Source organism: Paramisgurnus dabryanus, chromosome 21 (genome assembly GCF_030506205.2).
Source record: "Paramisgurnus dabryanus chromosome 21, PD_genome_1.1, whole genome shotgun sequence".
Taxonomy (NCBI): domain Eukaryota; kingdom Metazoa; phylum Chordata; class Actinopteri; order Cypriniformes; family Cobitidae; genus Paramisgurnus; species Paramisgurnus dabryanus.
The window spans coordinates 30312917-30332169 of record NC_133357.1 but is presented as its reverse complement, the minus strand read 5'-3'; the positions used below and the strand labels follow the sequence as shown (position 1 = coordinate 30332169).

Below are 19253 nucleotides of genomic sequence, written 5' to 3'. Positions count from 1 at the left end.
GTGGGAAAAACTCCTAGAAGGACAAAAAACCCTAGGGAGAGATTAATATATATATATATAGACACGGTAGGGATAGGAAGCGGGTAAGCGGATTAAACTGGTTCAGCCGGTGGCTGTTGGTCGCGCATCGGCTGGGCATCACGTTGAAGGACAGATCAGTGGTGCGATGACCTTCACAGCAACAGGAACTGGGTCTGTTTGTCTCAATGTCCTCAGGGTCGAGGACGAGACAGGGAGACAAAAACAGAATTCTATTAGCGTAGGGGCCGTTCGCATGTAATGCAAGTGTCATACATTATAGTGGTTTAATTCAGCTCGGTTCCAGACAGGCTAACTATTGCGGCAAGAGTAAATTACCCATATGAGGTATGTGAGTGCTTTGTTCTAGACAAAATAACTTCTGCGGGAAAAAGTACATTTATTGGACATTCTATGTGAATGCTTTGTTGATTTAACTACATTTAATTTTGTTTGTGGAACCTACCGTTAACATACAATTACACCGAAAGTTACAGAAATGCAAAATTACCCCAACAGAGGGTTTGTTATAACACCTGCTAAAAAATGTCTTTAAACACAAATAATTCAATAAAATTCTGTCTAAAGGTGGATATTGTTTATATATCTGCCTATAATAGATAGATATCCACACATTCATCCATCAATGATCCTTCATCAAATCATACGATTATTCATCAATGTATATAATAGATTTTTTGAAAGAACAAAATGGTGTTATGTTTTATGTTACAAGACAGTGATTAAAATTATATAAGGTTGGATTTGATGACTTACACACCCAGCTAAGAAAAAAAAAACATAAGATTTAATTTCATTCTTCCAAAACAGATTGCTCTGCCCTGTAAAAATATGTAAAGTAGTAAATATGTAAAGGTACTTGTTATAGGCTACCCAGTTTAAAACATCCAACATACATAAAATAACCTTGAACAGAAGTTCATGTATATGGAATTACAAATACTATTACAGTATTTAGTGATGCTCAGTGTTTGTGTATGTCTGTGTTATCCCATGAGTATGTTCCAAGAGTGAGAAAGCATTCATTTAGCCTGTCCTGCTCCTCATGTCGCTGCGGTCAGAGCAGTCTTTTTGGCAACCTGCAGACCCCCTCTCCAATGTCATGTGTGTGTATGATGGGAATGTCTTTGCTATATGTACTTTAAAAGTTGGCTGTTTAGTTCAGGACCTCCCTGTGGCATTCTCAAAGTTAATGGGCCGATTTCTGGACAGGGCTTATTATATGCATGTATACGTATATAATGTATTAGATTTTGCAAAACAAATTCCACAAAATATCAAATAAACATAAAAATGCATTTTAAGTGCATCATATTCTTAGCACACATATTTCATTTCTCTGTGTTGTGATTGTAAAAATATATTTTTGAAGAATTCTGAGGTACAGTCAGTATTTTCAATTCTCAATTAGATAGCAAGTTAATTGGTTAGGTTATAGGGTGCATGTGTGTTGTGTGAAATCCTATTCTTTTCTAGTCTTTGTTTAGTTTGTTTGAGTGTTCAGGGATTAAGCCCAGAGTATAGTCTGTTTTTATGTGCATGCGAACGTCCATATAGTCGTAGTTTATTTGACTTGTACATGTACACAGATGTTTGACACATGCACAATGCCACAAAATGCAATGCATGTCTTGGGGTATGTCCTGAGAGAAAGAGAGAGAGGGAGAGAGAGAGAAAGAGTTGGGTTGGGTTGGGTTGTATGCTGGAGCTGAGAGCTGCGTTAATTTGGGTCACTGGATATGAATAGTAGTCTTGCCTACTGAGGATTGTGAAACTGGCCTCTGTGGGTGTGTGTGTGTTTCACAAATACTCATTAAAACCCATTATTATTTTTAAACTTGCTCATCTTATAGTGTAAAATAGTGCTTCATGTGTTGAGTGTTTGGAGTGTGTTTTATTTGTGGTACTGTATGTGTATTTAAGGTGTGTTGGAGTCACTCAGGTGAAACACTTGTACTAGCTTGTACCTGTGCTATTTTTTTCCAGAATTTGTCCAGAGTCTTTCTTCAGCACTTGCCAATTCTAAAAGAACATTGAGCTACTTTTTATAACATATTAATAACCCCCAGTAAAACACTGAATTTTTCCAGTAACACTTTAAGGGTTTATTCAAATTCTGCGAAGGACCTACGGCATAGCCTCGATGCCGTAGGCTGGGCGTCGGTTTTTATTCATACTTCTGCGGCATTGTTTGTGTCAGCGTGCACTTACACATGCGGATCGCTAGTAGGTATTGTCCACACTGGGCATGTCATGGTGTATACACAGTAACAAGGCAAAGCCAAATAAGGACCAACTTGTTGTTGGAAAAGCGTCAGCAGTGATGAAGGTAAATAGACAGTGAATTTGTTGCAGCTTGGGTAAAATATTACTCCTCAAGTTAGCCCATCTTTGTTTTTTTATTGTCGCAAGTGGAATTGAGTACATTTTGTGACCTGATGGAAAGGGTTCTAGCGGACCAATCGCAGTGCTTGCAGTCCACGTAGCACAGATGCATTGTTACATTTTTGGAGATGTGCAAGTCAGACTAAGCAGAGCTAGGCACAGCCCACGCATAGCTTATGGTGTAGGTCCTACGCGGAACCATAAATCATGCTTTACTTTGGAGACCTATTCTCACTATTAACAAGTTGCCTATTAGCTTGCATATTACAAGCATACTGGCTGTTTATTAGTACTTATTACACGGCTCTCTGGAATGCTTGATTCTGATTGGTCAGTTGAGACATTTGCATGTTCGTTCTTTTCAAATAATAACCGCTCCAAAGTAATAACGCATAGCCGGTACTACTTGTACGATTTAAATCGCTCTGCGCCAATAAACATTACTGTTTGGCGCCATCTTGTGACAAACACTGGACAACCACAACATTTTGACATTAATTTTAACATGTACGGAAAAAACAAAACATTTAAACAGTGGATAGAAGAAAGAACAACGACAAGACACAGAGCTTACTGAGACTGAACTTGACAAAATAGAGCATGACAACTACGAAGCCAACACACAAAAAAATACAGAATGGGCATTAAAACTTCTCAAAGACTGGCTAAAAGAGAAAAAATGGAGACAGACAAGTATGAAGCAGAGGATCTTAATAAGGTATTACGATCATTTTATGCATCTGTGCAAAGTTTCGCGGAAGGATAAAAATGTTCATTTAAAACAAATATGCCAATAAAATGTTTCAAATTCATATTCATGTCCAGTTTTTTTCTTATGTGGCAAGTAGCCGTGTAATAAGCGGGATAATGTAGAGGCAGCCGGTAGTTATCGGGAAATAAGCCCCTTCAGTGTGATACAAGACCCTCCGCTTCGCGTCGGGTCCTGATCACACTGTCGGTGTAATGACACGTAATGAGCGGAAGCAAATGCAGGAGATAAATAACACAATGTTTATTAATAACAAACACAGAGAGAGTATTGAGAGTCAATGCGGAAGTAAACAGTCCAGTGTTGTTGTTGTTTGCAATGGTGGCGAAGACTACGGTGGAAGTTGGGGTTTGAGTGCGACGTTGGTGGAGTGGTGAGCAGTGGTGAAATCCAGGCTGAACACGGGAACATCCACACGAAGACGACGACAATACACATCCAACTGAAACTGTAATCCAAACGACACGAGACAACCAAACAACACGGAGCCGAACACAAAGTGAGAATCTGGCAGGGAACAGAAAGTCAGGTGAGTATTTATGGAGGTGATGTAATGATGAACAGCTGGAGCGAGACAATCAACACACAGGTGAAGGGAATCGCTCTAACGAGCACATGGCTGGGGTGAGTGAACAAACAAACACACACACACACACACATGACATGGAGGAAACAGTGGATTTCCTACCGTGACAGTCGGGGCTTATTTCCCGATAACTACCGGCTGCCTCTACATTATCCCTTACATATAAAGCACATATTAACACATGACCATATTCTTCATAGACAACCTACATTTAAAAGTTACAGCAACTATCGTAAGGGATAATGTATAGGCAGCAGGTGGCTATCGCAGCAGTAAGCAGTGACATTGTGATCACACTGAAGGGGCTTATTTCTCAAAAACACCCTGCTGACTATAAATTATTCTGCTTATTACACGGCTATGTACCTCATAAGTAAAGTATGAAACATTTATCTAATTTTGAAAAATGCTAACGGGAGCTGACTAGCAATGAAATCCCGATCCCACCCTCGATTCAAATCGCCATCCAAAGTCACGCCTCTTTCCAAACACATGAACACGCACAGATCAGACGGTCACGTCTCATGTCTCATTCACCAGTGAGAAAACTTTGCAGTATCAAAGTGAATAACATTTCCAAAATAACCAACATAAACAACTGGTTTACATCAGAATTAGTTAAAGCACACTTTCCGTTGTATAGACTTAGTAACTATATCGTTATGCTAACCCGTAAACAAACACAAATTTCATAAGCAACACAATGTTTCATCAAAGTAGAATATCTGAATCCATCTCAATACAAACATATCGCGTACCTACCTTACCAAAATAAACAGTGCAACGACCCTTTCATACTCTTTGCCTCCTGCAGCTGTTTCATCTCGTGGTAAAGCAGTAAAGTTACCGATGTTAATTTGGGTTTTTGATCTTTGCTGATCCAGGCAGTTTTTGCTGTTGTTGTTATAAAAGTTGTCTTTCATTTTGTGGCTCCTGTGCAGGCTGTCAATTCAGCAGAAAAGTTTGCCATTCTTGCTGTTTACAGACAGGAGGTGAGCGCACGTGAACGCGCCGATGACGTATTGTGTGTGGGTGAACAGGCTGCGCGCGGTAGGCATTCAAATTACGCTTGCGTATGAGGGACTAAAAAGGCAACGTCCGTTCGAACCGAGGTCTATGATTAGTTGAACATTTTTTGGTCCTAAGCCTTTTACAGATTACATACATTTCTACAAATACATTTAAACAACTTAACATAGTGATTGCTATCAGGATGTGAGGAGAGCATAACTAAAATGTTTCTGGATCAAATCAAATACCCTGTCTTTAAATATTGATTTAAAATATATTTAATATATGTATTTCCCTATTTTTTAACCCTTCCACAAGGAAAACACGTTTACTTTCAGTTTAAAGATAAGACAGAAGTTCACAAACACACTAATTGGTTTTAATCATAAATATAAAAGACATTTTATGTAATATTAAACTGTCCATTTCAAAATGATTTGCAGCATCTGGGTAACCGCGTGTTGAGTGGTTGTTATCTGAAAGGAACGAACCATGGAATGTTGCGACTGGCCAATCAGAATCAAGTATTTTAGAGAGCTGTGTAATAAATATTAATAAGCAGTAAATTAGGGGTTCATTGAGCCAATATCTCTTGTTAATATTGAATATGTGTTTCCCAAACTGAAGTGTTACTTTTTTCATTAGTTGGCTGGTTTCATTTTTCATTCTGAAGCTCATTAGCCAGTTTTAGTTAATTAATTCCTTTAATTCCTCATCAATTAATAATTAGTTATTTTGTTTGTTTGTTTATCATTTAATTTGTGTGTAGCTTCATAATTAGTTAGGATAATCTAATAAATAAACTAAATTAAGAACTTAATGCAACAATGGGAAGACATATCAATGCAATATGAAACCAAATAACTTTAATACTGATTTGTTAATGTGTCATGAACAGTGTATGATTTATTGAGTCTTGTTAAGGGAAATAAATGAGTCTCTGTGTTGTATTGTTGTTAAAGGCGGGTGGGCTCATCTTGTATGGGAATGGCTGTTCTCAGCTATTGATCAGACCTGAACCCCCCGCCTTTATTTCACAGCGTGTGTGTGTGTGCGTGTGCGTGCGTGCGTGTGTATGCGTAATAGAGAAAGAGAGAGTCAATCACTGTGAAAATCTCCCTCTCTCTCTCTCTCTCTCTCTCTCTCTCTCTCTCTCTCTCTCTCTCTCTCTCTCTCTCTCTCTCTCTCTCTCTGTACTTTTTTGGCAATATAATGACACAGTAATGACAAACAAAAAGTTGTTGGGTGACAGCTAAACTGATTAAAAATAATAAATACTTTTTAATACATATTAAATATAATAAATATAAATCTCTATTTCTCTCTCTATGGTCTCTGCTTCAACATAATAGTTCCTAAAAAAACATATATATTAGTCATTATCTTGCCAAACCTCGCACTATTCAAATCAATTGTGAGTTGTGTCTTTGTGTAACTCCACAAAGAGTTATTTGATTGAGCCACTGGATTGAAGCCAAATGCAAGACTTTTAAGATTTAATTTCAGTTACTTTAGGTAGCTGTCTTTGTAGACATCAGGTTTCTACATTGTGAAGCAGAACCAAGCAGTCAAACCTTTCCTGTCTAAGTGGAAATACTTGAGAAAAACACTTGGCTTCATAAAGGAAAATAAGAGACCAAGGAACACAAATTGATAAATGATTGAGGGTTAACGTGAAAAAGCTTTCTAGGGTTCACAGGAGGTGAAAGGAGAGAGCGAGAGGAAAGTCCTGTGGAAGTTGAGTTTGTCATTTGTTGCAGTAAGAGAGGGAGGAGCCACGGGGAGGGAGATTTGGGAAACGGAGAGGGAGAAATCCAGCACCGCTCAGTGTGTGAGTGACAAGGAGATTGAAAAGACGGTGCTCAGCGCAAGCAAGGATTTACTGAATGTGTGTGTTTAGGCAGATATCCTCAGTATCAGGCACATGCAGACGGATCCGTCTCAGGAATCCAGTGGGAATGTAAAGTGAATTGAAGGATTAGAGGAGTGTGTGTGTTTTGCCCGTGTGTGTATGGGACACTTGTCTGGAATACTAAGTGGATATGTGATCATATCTGGATCTAACTGCAATGCCTACGGGTAAGAAAATACACTCGCATGAAACATCTTTGTCAGTGCTTTTCAATGTGCTTTTGTGTGCATTTCATTTCTTTAGACACGTAGTAATGTATGGTTTATAAATTGTATCTTTATGGCTAAATGCATCATAGTAGCTCTTAAAAACTACTTTAAAACTTCATCTTTATTTGCATATGTGTATGTGAAAATATTTAAACCCCTTCTCTGACTGATGTCAGTATTTTGTGTTTCATCTTTGTTGTAAGGACACTCTGTGTTTAACCAAACTGATATGTCTGTATATGAAAGAGTGTGTTTGTGTTGGCAAGTTGTGAAGTTGTGGAGTGTTTATTTGGTTTCCTATATGCTGGCATGTGTATAACAGAAGCTGCTGTCCTCTACAAATACCTAACTGACTGAAATGTTTGTCATTGCGTAGCTTCTGTGTTGGTGAGTGAACCTGTTTAGCTATGGTCCAACATTGACCATAGTGTTTAATTAAATTCAAAATTATCCTTTCTATAGCACATTTCACAAATTTGCATTGTTGCATGGCAGCCTTACAGAGCATACAAACAGTAGAGACATAAAAAAAATATACAGAAAATACTACATATAGTGGATACTACATATAGTGCACGTTGAAGAATGTAAGTTAAATTTTACATTTTAACAGAATATTGTGGTCTTAAGTTTTGATTTTTTGAGTTATTGTCATCATGTTTCGCTTTATTTGCAATAGAGTCCTAATTTACTAAAGTTAATGTGCGTGGATGGTATCTTTTTTTATATTTTCTGTTTGAAACCTCTCTCACTGTCCCTATCTTTCACTGTCTCTCCCCCACCCCTGACCTAAATTAGTCCCCCACGGGTCGAGGGTTTGGGGGGATAATAACAGTTTAGAGGCTGCTTTAGACAATACCAGTCCCCCCTCAGGACATCTGTCCCTAAAGCTATACACCCCCTCGGGACACGGCCCAGCTGGAGACACAGAGTTTGAAGGACGGGATAGAAAAGTTTAGTTGAATACTTGTCAGAACTTATTTGCAACTTATTACTCGTTTAATTGATGCTAGTTATATTAAAAAAAATGTCCTGTTCCCAGATCATCACATAAAAAGATTTTCTTCAGAGTTTTCAAGATATTTATTTAGTTGTTAAAACCCTGTTGTGATGTTTAGCAGACACATTATTTTAATTTACTCTTACTATTTAATAATGTTATTTAAATATGTGTAATATATAAAGGTCAGGTTTACGTTTTCGTCTAATCAGTGGTCAGCACTGGGGCAGTGGGTCACATCCAGACCTTCACCCCTGTATTTCGTGATGTGGGTATTAATTCAGGTCAACTCTTTTTTTATTGGCTAAGCTATAATTGCTCGCAGTAAACGTGTAATAAACACAGTGACTTTATACATGCACAATGTTATTCATGTGTAATAAAGTATATCACAATCGCATAGTAGGGTCAAACCTCCAGACAAGTTAAAGTTCACATAATGGACAGTACCGCTTTGCAGATGACTGCTAACATCATTACAGAAACTGATCTATGATCAGTCATTTATCAAGAGTATGTTGGTGTTATCTGCATATATATGGGTCTTTGTCCCATATATAATAGTTTTTGTGGTTGATAAATTGTTATTTAAGATTGGTCTAGGACTAGAGTCAATGTACTTAGTACACTTTATTCAGATGTTTGACTTATTATAATAGATGGAGGAACTGTCTGTAAAAAAAATCATATCTCTTGCTTTGCATATCTGGAGTTTACATAGGAACCCATGTATGCTGTAAGTGATGCATATTATTATTACTATTGCTCATAGGTATACTAGCCATAAGAATTGAACTACTGGAGTCTAATTTATCCTGCATCATTTGTGCTTCACTCTTGAAAATAAATGGTGCTTCATGATGCCATAAATGAACCATTTTTTGACTGAATGGTTACATACTGTAAAGAACCTTGAGCATCAGAAGAACCTTTATTTTTATAAAAAGCTTCTTTGGATTATAAAAATGTATAAAAATGGCTCTTCTTTGAGGAACCAAAAATGGTTCTTCTGTGGCATTGCTGTGAAGAACCTTTTAAACACCTTTATTTTTTTAAAGTGTATGGATACAGATGACATCTCAAATCATGCTTCTTGTTCGAGAAGAGATTTACAATGAAGAGAAGTCATTTCTGAGGACCAGACTTGGAGGTGGACTGCAACCACCTAGAACCAACCAAAACAATCTACCAACCCGATAGCAAATCAAATAACAAACTCTGAAGACCTTAATATGACCTGGCAACCACCTATCACACCCTTGAATGGCAGCATTTATAATTCCTTTAATATCAAAGTCCTGTTTTCTGCTCTGCACTGGAACATTATGGAATCTTCAGTAGTTTTGGGTTGGTCTGATGGTTGAGAATGAGTGATAATGAGTCGGTCTGATTGCAGGAAATGGTCAGCAAGGAAGAGCTTTTTATAGAGATGTGATCACTCTGAGTCATTAAAGGTTTGATCAAGAGATAAGAAAGCAAGAAGTTGGGTTTTGTTCTCATGATCTTTAGCACCAGCCAGAGCAGATGTTTGGTGATGTTTTGGGAATGTTTTCGGCATGTAATGAATCTGTTACAAACATTCCAGCTCTGCAGAAATTGTGGTGGAAGTTTCAACATGTTTTAGGGACCAGAATAGAAGTTGCGATCCTTGTGCATGTGTGTGCCGTTCTCGTGCAGCCAAGCCTGAGAGAATTAATCCCATTGGTTATGGACATGCTACTCTTCACAAAAAAAAAACACATCGTCATGGAGATATCAAGACTATGAGAGATTTGTTCAGTTTTGTGTGAATTATCAGTGATCAGAGTTCTCTTAAAGCAAATGTGACATATCAATATAAAATACTTGTTTGTGTTTATGTACGTTTGAACAGCGGGCTTTATTTGAACTTTCGGTGCGATTTTGAAAGTGGAAAGCCAATTACAGCCAATTACAGACAATTAATTTGCATAATAATGTAAACATTCACATCACATATGGTAATGATATCTTTGGATTGAATGAACCATACTGTAAAATAATTATCCTTGTCTTTTATAAAGACTGTGTTTACTTTTAATTGAGTAGTCTTAAACAAAAAAGAAAAGCAAACTTAATATCAGTAACCAAAAGCAAAGCCAAATTGCTGTTGGTTAAAGGAATATCTTATCCCAAATGTTGTCATCATGTGAACAGTGTGTGGTGAATTATATTGTCAATCTCCAAAAGAAATACTTAAAAAGCACCATAAAGCATCATAAAAGCAGTTCATACAACTCATGCACTGTATTTAAAGTCTTCTTTATGTGAGGAACAGACCAAAAGTTTTTCCAATCTTATTTGCAGTTTAGTTTATAATTGCATCACATTTATTTCACCACTACGGCATTTGCCATCAGTTACTGCCACAATCTTTCCAAGGGCACCATGTTAAATGAAAAACCTTAACGAGGTTAGAGCTTTCTGTGAATAATATCTTAAATGCAGTTCTGTTCCTCACATGAAGACGAATGGCTTCTAAAGACTTTCCAGAAAACACTGGAGCATAGTTCATTGCCCAACCTTGAGGAAAGAATACACAAAGCTCACAATCTCTTCAGGTCAACATGTGTGTTGTAATATTAGTTACAGTTTTAATTTTATGTACACGTCACACGAGAATATAATGTGAATAACATTGTATACACATTTTTGGATGGACTCAATTGGTGGCTTCCTAAAGGTCATGGAGGTTTGATCCCGGGGAACACATATACTGATACAATGTATACCATGAAAGCACCGTAAATTGCTTTGGATAGAAACATCTGGCCAGTCCGTATATGTTATATACACTTCTGATACGGTACTATGGGGGGACTATTGTAGAGCTGTGCTCACGTGTGTTTAAGTGTTTTGCTGCATTTATAATCGATACAATGGGCAAAAGCACTGGTATGACTAAAGCCTGATTTATACTTCTACGCCGTACCCTCTACGCCATGCCTCAGTTCTCATTTATACTTCGGCATCATTGATATGAAGACCGCTAGTAGGCAGCTAACCACGGTCAGGTCACTGGTGTAACTCACAGTATCAAGGCAAAGGCAGAAGAAGCAGCAGCTTGTTGTTTTGTACATTGTAGGAGAAGCATATGCCGGCAAATAGACAGCGACTTTTGTTACAGCCTGACTCGGTAAAGCTGCAGTCTGTTACTGTGGCCTCTTTATTGCCATTGATTAAAATATTTATTATTCGCGGACTAATGTTCTGTGCGTGCATGCTTAGATGCCATTCCCCAGATGATCGTCTTTTGAAACAGATTGATACAGATTAAACATCTCAATCTAGATGACATGTTTAAACTCTAAGCAACTGTTTTCTAAACAAGCTATGCGAAAAACTCCCATCTGGAGCACATGAGATGAAGCAGCCGGCTTCTCTTCTTTGTTTAAGTACGTGATGTCATCACGCAAAGACGAAATACATTTGTCAAATTTTTTCCTGAATAAAACTGACCGACAGCTCTAATTATAAATCATTATTATAAGCTTACCAGGGGCAAGGTAAGCAGATTGTTTGAAGACTATTTTTCTACATATTCAATAAAATAAAAAAAATACAGTGTTACGGATTGCTGCTTTAAATATCGCTTCTCAACTCATTCCATCTTAGTTTTTACCTTTGCAAGTGACAAATCGAATGAGGAAATGCGCTGATTTATATTGCAATATCACAGTGCTTGCAGTAGACTTAAATTGACAGGTTGCTACATTTTTGGGAAGGTGCGTGTCAGGGTATGGAGACTCTTTGAAGGCTATGCCATACACTTGATGCAGAAGTATAAACTGGGCTCTGTTGGTTGTTATTTTGCTTTCATTTTATTTCAAGCCACTTGCTTACAATGTAGAAATATATGTAAATATGTTGAATTTGCTTTGTTGTCCCTCTATGTTGATGAAGTAAGACATGTTCAATTTTGGATTTAGGAGCATTCGTATTGTGTGAAGGGACAGTCTGTAAATTTGTGCTGAACTGTTTATTTAACATCTTGATTTATTTACATTGCCAACAAAAGAATACCAACAAATTCTAACATAATGGAATTTGATATTGTCCTACAAAATAATGGGCCTGGTTAAAATATATTCACTAACATTAATACTAACAATTATAAAATATAATTGCGAAGTTCTTGACATATTTATGAGTGTATGTTTGGAAATAATCACTAGACGGTGTGTGTGGTCAGAAACTGCTTACTCTACATACTGTCTGCAGTTATACGACTGTAGACTATAGCTCATACACACCACAGATTATTTCAGCGTGTCTGCTTTTATTACCGTAATGTTAAGCACGGCTGGGTGAGATTACATGTTTGTGTGTTTGTTAGTGGTCTTTATTGGATCAAGTCGTAGGTTTTGAAGAAACCTTTAACCCTGTGCTTTAACTTCTGTGCGTAACTCATCCAACATAGTTTATGTTAGATACATGATTGAGAAGACATAGCAACGTGCTAAAAATCATTAGGAAATCTTAACAATCATAAAGCAAATACCATCAACTACACCTTATCTGCACAGTAATGCACAAGGCAAACATCCTGAACAGCCAAGCATTTGTAACTTTTGCACCTCTCATTTTCATCATTGAATGTAGTTTGTCCATTGAAAAACCATACTGGTCGACCAGCAATGTGTGTAGAGTATATTTAGTTTAAATGTCGTCTCAGGAAACGCTTAGCTCACAGCTGGATCGACTTTGAGTTTTCAGTCTGTATTTAAAACTTTCATTGACATCAGGCTATAAATACACACACACACACACACATTCAGTCTTCAGTTTAGGACTCTCTCTTAATCTCATTCTGCCTGTATTAAACAGTAAAACCTCTGTGGTCAAACTGAACTCTTATAATAACCCTCTGAAAGAGTACATTTATGTTTGTCAAACTGTAAAACGTGCAGCATTCATTTGAAGCGAGCTGCTAGAGAGAAACTGTTTGATGGTGTCGGTCAGTGTTTTTCCAGCAGACGAGAAAGAAGCAGTGAATGTGTGTGTGTGTGTGAGGGGTCTTTGTCTTTGGGTCTGCTCTGAATTATGTCATGTTTGAGTCTCTCAGCAGTAGCACTCAGAAGGGGAGCAGACGGGGGCTTAATCCGCCTTAAAAGCCCCTCTCCACAGCACTCTCACCCCCTTCTTCATTCTCTCTATCTCTCTCAATTACTGTGAGGAATGGATGTGAGTATTGTTATATGAAGAGGAGAGTGGACAACAGCCTTACCTCTATGGGGGCTGTTTACACAACAACGTTTTCAAACAAAACAGGAAACTGTTGGTGCAGTTTGGCTGTTTGTTTACACAAACTTTTGTAAACATGGTGTCATGTTTCGGAACGCGACGGCATTATCGTTTCTGTGTAAATGTCATAAACGCGAATCTGTGACAATGATGCATATTGCATGTTTAGTCTACAAGCATGCGCAAATATTTGACAACCATAACAACAGTGGCGGCCAGGACTGTGTGCTCAAGATACTGAATTTATTAACGCTTCTCTAACAAAGTTTAAAAAACTTTGCCGCTATATCAACCTATCTTGTAGTCTGTCTAAACAAAACTGCTTGATGCTTTTGCCATCTTAATTGTTTGTATTTGTCACTCTGTGGAAGAATGTTAACGTGTGCAGGCTTGTAGTGTTTCTTTACAAAGTAACATCGCCATCTACTGGCCTGGAACCCATAATATAGCATTTTAGTCATCTTTGCAGATCCGTGTAAACACAGATCTTTTTGATAATGAGTGCATTTACATGTCTTACACCAATTGTGCTCTTTCCCTGCCATTGACGAGTTATCTTGTCAATTAAGAGAAAACATTTGCATGGAAAAAAGTTTTCCTGATGAGTTTTTATGGTTATTTGTTATACCATACTTACCCAATTTATAAAAACCAATTTAATTTACACTCTGTGTATGTTTGATAATCGTTCTGAATCTGATTTCTAACAAAATTTCTTCACAAAAATGCAATTATTTCAGCTTTTTGCTTAAAAAATTTTTTTTTGAAGAAAAATACCCATATTTAAGAGTTTTTAAGCAGAGAATAAAATATCGATAGGATGAAAAAAAATCCCCCATTTTGTTTGTTTGTTTATTGTTTGTTTGAAAGCAGAGGGTCTGTTCTTTCATTTGATATATTTATATGTTTATATATTTTTAGAAGAAAATTTTCCTGAAAGGCATATAGTGAAAATCACAAAAATGCTGGCGGGCAACTATTAAAAAAAAAGTCTGGCGGGGAATAAATTAATAAAGTGATAATGTGTGAGTTCATGTAAATGCATAAAACTTTTACAGGGGAATGCACATAAAGCGGTGTAAGCTAAAAACAATCGGCCTGGGTAGTTTTTTGCTCATTACCCCAATTTTGCTTTGCATTATAACACCTCACAGTGTTCATGTGCGCACTTGAAATATAAACGTCACACAACTCATGCAGTTGGCAGAGAAACTGTGGAAATAAAAGCTCATGTTACAGACGTGAGAAGAGATACAATACTATAGCTTGAGACAGATTTCCCGTCGCCTTTTTGAATGACTATGTATACTATAGGTGGTGACCAGTGACGCGCATTACGTAATAATATTACTTTTCTGAAGTAACGAGTAAAGTAATGCATTACTTTATAAATGTACACATTAATATTTGAGTTACTTTAAAAAAAAGTAAAGCATGTACTTTTCAGTTTAATTAATTCAATTTAAAAACAAAATAATGTACTGAATTAAACTGAACATAATGTAATTAATAATGTAATTAATTAATGTAAAAAAAGAACATATTAACTCTTTCCCCACTTTTTCAGTGTTTTTCATGATTTTCACCAAAGTTTAATGCCTTCCAAAAAATTTTCTTCTTTAAATATATAAACATACAATATACCAAATGAAAGAACAGACCCTCTGTTTTCAAACAAAAAAAACAGCCAAGTAAGAAAAAGTAACGCAAAAGTAACTTAAAAGTAACGTAAGCATTACTTTCCATGAAAAGTAACTAAGTAACACAATTAGATACTTTTTTGGGGAGTAACTTAATATTGTAATGCATTACTTTTAAAAGTAACTTTCCCCAACACTGGCGGTGACATCATCCAAATCCTAACACAGTTTTCTGCATAGCCGGTTTATTGATTTGCATGTAAATGCATGAGACAGGTTTCTAAAATAAGCAGATTTTTGATAGTTATCCGCTTATTCTCTGTATGTAAAAGCACTTACTATCGTCGCGTAGACATGGAAATTCTCAAACATGCAAAACAGAAACTTTTCCATTTTTTACTACATCATGGTTGTGTAAATGTATCCTCAGACACACTGACAACAACAAAGTGTTGCATTCGTAATGAAATACATATGCGATCATATATGAAGTGGCTAAAAAGCAAGCATCATTATGTTTGGCCATTTTATTATTATTATTATTTTAGTTTTTTTTTTTTTTCAGTTTTCTTTACCAAAAGAAGGTAAAGAGAATCCTGTGGTCTAGCTGCCAGCTCATGCCACAACATTTATGTAACAGACATTAGTAATACCTGTAATTACATGGCTTGATGTCATGTGGAGGAGAGGTGTGCAACTACTTTGTGATCATATATACTGTGTTTTTGGTGAACTAATAAAAATCCCAAAGGATTAAACTGAAGGTGGGACCCGAGCTATACGCAGGTGTCAGAATGTCACTCAGTAAAAGAAGTGGAACTGGGTCAGTAAGCAAACATCCATCAGCACTGAGTACATATATAATTATACTTTCCCAGATCAAAGAGTAAATGTAACACAAAAACTGCATATCAGATTTAGCTGTAATTTAAGATGGTAAAACACAGAGAAACGTCTGCTAAATTAACCAGAGGATTAGCTCTCTAATAGGTTTGGTTGCAAAGATCAAAGTGAACACAATCTTATACAGATGTCTTCCTGTTAAAAATACCAGTATAGAGCAATATTCATTTCAAACTTGTTTTGCACTGGTTTATGACCCTTGGTTCAGAGTTTATGACATACATTTTTTGTTGTATGTACACATGTACATGTATGAAAGAGTTTGGATGCTCATCATTTAGATTCAGACTCAGCTGTTTTGTAACAGGGTGTGTCATGAACACTGGGTGCATGTGTGTAGGGGTTCATGAACAAACAAATGTAGTTCCAGTCATGTGACATCTGTAGTCTCTCTGGAAGAGGAAACACCATGCAAATGAACAAACACAAGCTTCAATTTTTGGCACATGGGTTTAGTTTCATAAGTGTATTAAAAGCAAGGTTATTTTTCTTAGCATCATTTGTCCATTTTATTTATTTTAGTTTTTTGCAGATTTCTTTACCAAAAGAAGGTAGTGAAAGTCCTGTGGTCTAGCTGTCAAATCACAGGGCTGGTAACCGGAGGTCTGCTGGTTTGAGCCCTACGAGTAGCAAACTGTAAACAGTGTTGTGTTACTTAACTTCAGGATTCTCTGGGACACTGAACCTATAAAATATGTATTAAAGTCACTTCGGATTAAAATGATTTCTAAATAAATACTTAGATTATCATCGCTGCTCTGTGATTAATGTCTTACTCATACGTTGCCCGATTTAGCAATGTTTTGGTTTAGTGTACATTGTAAAAAAATGCAGCATGAAGTTTAAACAACTTGATTTTGAAGTCAATTCAACCTACTATTTTAAGTTTTGACCTGTGAATAGTTGACACAACAGGTTGACATTGTTTAACCTAATTTTTTAAGTTAAAGTAGCATAAAAATATATGTTGATTTGACAAAAATGCTGCATTTTTTACAGTGTAGTATTCACTTTACACGAAATATTATTCAAGCGACTAGGAAATATTTGTAAAACATAGTAAAGGCAATATTTAATGAAATATTTCACATAGAAAAATTAAAACACCATATAGGGACTCTTAAACTAATTTTCCCAGCATAAGTGAAAAGAGACAGATGTATTCTGGGAGTTTGTTTGTTTAGTATCAGAGCTGGTTAGCTGTCATGTTTGTGGCATACTGTATAATGTTTGCATTGTCTCTAGATTTTATTTTCGTTTATCTGATGTTGATTTAATGATCTACTTCCTTGTTTCAAATGTGCACATCTTCAAAGCTGCAAATTCTGTTTCAATGCCTATTTGTGTTTTGCGCTTTGTGGACGTGTACATTACTCCTCTGACTCATTGCATTTCTTTTTCTACAGTATTTCTTTAAATGTATTATATCTATTTTTATATCCACATTATGACTTTCTAATCTCCAGTTAAATTATGCAGTACTTTTATGACAAGGTAGATAGCATAGACCAACCTAAGAGACAGACTATTGATTTGATCATTTCCATAATTCAAAGTTTGAGGTTTGGGTTAGGGTTAACCCTAACAGCAGTAATCCATCCATCATATCCAACTTCACCCCGGTGGACTCCTCATCTCCTCTCTTTGGTTTTCTGCAGATTTGCACAGAGATCATGTTGCAAGTGAGAAGGAGAGACTGAAGCGTAGCTAGTTATCAAGCTGGCATTTGCTAATATAAAATCCAATTCCCAGTTGTCAACATACAGTATGCTCACAAAGTCAACACACTGATGCTGTTTTTGCAAAACAATTCTCTCAGGGTAACATAAACCCACAGACCCCTTGAGGAAACATGGGTGCACTTTTGTCCATGACATGCCTCTGGATGGATTGTTACTGTAAAAACTGCTCTGTTTTAACATAAGCTGCTATGACACTAATGATAAATTTAGTTCAGTTTGTAGGGTCACAAATTTTAATCAATTGATTACTAATAATGACATGCAATAGCCATCATTTTCCCCGTCTAGGTTAACTAGGGACACTTTATAGATATAGTCCGGATATGAGTAACCCACTTCTAGCCAAAATAAAGTTGAATTTGGTTACATTATGTTTTTGCCATAAAAACTTCTATGATATTCCATCCTGTAAGCAAAGTCAACAGTGATTACAAGGTGTTTGCTTTGTATTTATTTCTGGGCTGTTGTAGCCTTGTTTTAATGTAGACGACTGGGCAATATTTGGACTGCTATTAGACATCTTTTAAACACAATATTGCTTTCTGCTCACACATTAAAGTAAACACAAAGGATACTTGTACGGTACGCATGAATAGTGTACAAACACACACCCCTGCACGCACGCTTTGTACTAATGTAGTATGACCTGTCCACCAAAATACAAAATCAGCAGTCAAGTGGCATCATCTAAGTTTGTGGTTGTTACGGCACGCTCACATTATCTGAACCATACCACGCCCAAGCTTGCTTGACCCCTGGTTTATTTGACTAGTGTGATCCCTCTGTACCAGGCACGGTTTGATTAATCGGGACCTGGACGGTTTACTGAGGTGGGCTCGGGTGCGGTTCACTTGGGCTCAGGTGCAGAATGCAAAGTGTTATAGTAAATCGTGATGCGGGCTGCAGGGTTATGTGAATGTCTGAGCTGCACAAGCGACAGATCAACTAAGCAATATGATGGCATGTAAGAGGACAGTGTGTCATCGCCCATCAAATGACTCAGAATAAAAACACAGACTTTACATTACAATGGCTTCCAGTGTTAAAGAGCACTTTACTTCCTGTTTTCTTCAAAACAATCGCTTCATAATGACTAATGAAAGTGTGCCTGGGCTCGGATCGCTCAAAGTACAGTTAAAGTGCGTGCTTCCAGGGCAGTAGGGAGGGGGGACAACCACACTCAGGCGTGGTTTGGTTGGTATGGATATAAAATGAGTGTGCCCTTAGTAAAGTGAAAGTGGGTCAGTGTGTGAGTTTGGCATGGACAGGAAATAACCAATCACAGGAAGTCCCAGATAGGCACGAGCCAATCCCGTGGCTTTGCTCTGGAGTCATGGATAATGTAGACGTTTATGTGCCGAGTGAGTAATGATGGTGATTGTTTACAAGTGGCAGCTGAAGATTTATTACTGACTGCAAGACACAAAGAAGTTCCCGGAAACTTTTTCTATGGTTTTGTTTACAGAATGCAAAAACTTGTTGTGTTTGAGTATCTGCCATGGTGCCATTTGATGGAAATCACACAATATATTGTAATCTTAGACTTTGTCCCATAACTGTGTGTATATCACTTACCACTTATTTTTTGCCCAGGTAACTTACCCATTGTGTCAGTGGAGAGGAAATATTGCCTTGTTACAGTGAGCTTATTGTGTGTGCACACCTGTGCAAGTGTGTGTACGGAGAGGGTGCGTCTGAATGGATGGTCTTACAAACTCTGTTGTGTCAGCGAAAACAGAGAGTTAAAAAACACACACGTACACACACACAGAGAGAGAGAGAGAGAGAGAGAGAG

General features: G+C 37.1%; 1 protein-coding gene across 2 annotated transcripts in view; it reads left to right on the top strand.

Moving 5' to 3' along the window:
• Positions 1-19253, top strand: part of LOC135772966 (pleckstrin homology domain-containing family G member 1) — a 51404-nt gene that overhangs the window by 2593 nt on the left and 29558 nt on the right. Inside the window, exon 1 of one of the 2 annotated variants that reach the window (XM_065282554.2) lies at positions 6607-6869. The exons of the other annotated variant lie outside the window; for it this stretch is intronic. Coding sequence (XP_065138626.2) covers positions 6860-6869 — 10 coding nt within the window. The 5' untranslated portion in view covers positions 6607-6859. Of the gene's footprint in view, positions 1-6606; positions 6870-19253 lie in introns of those variants that run through there. 2 annotated transcript variants of the gene reach the window in all.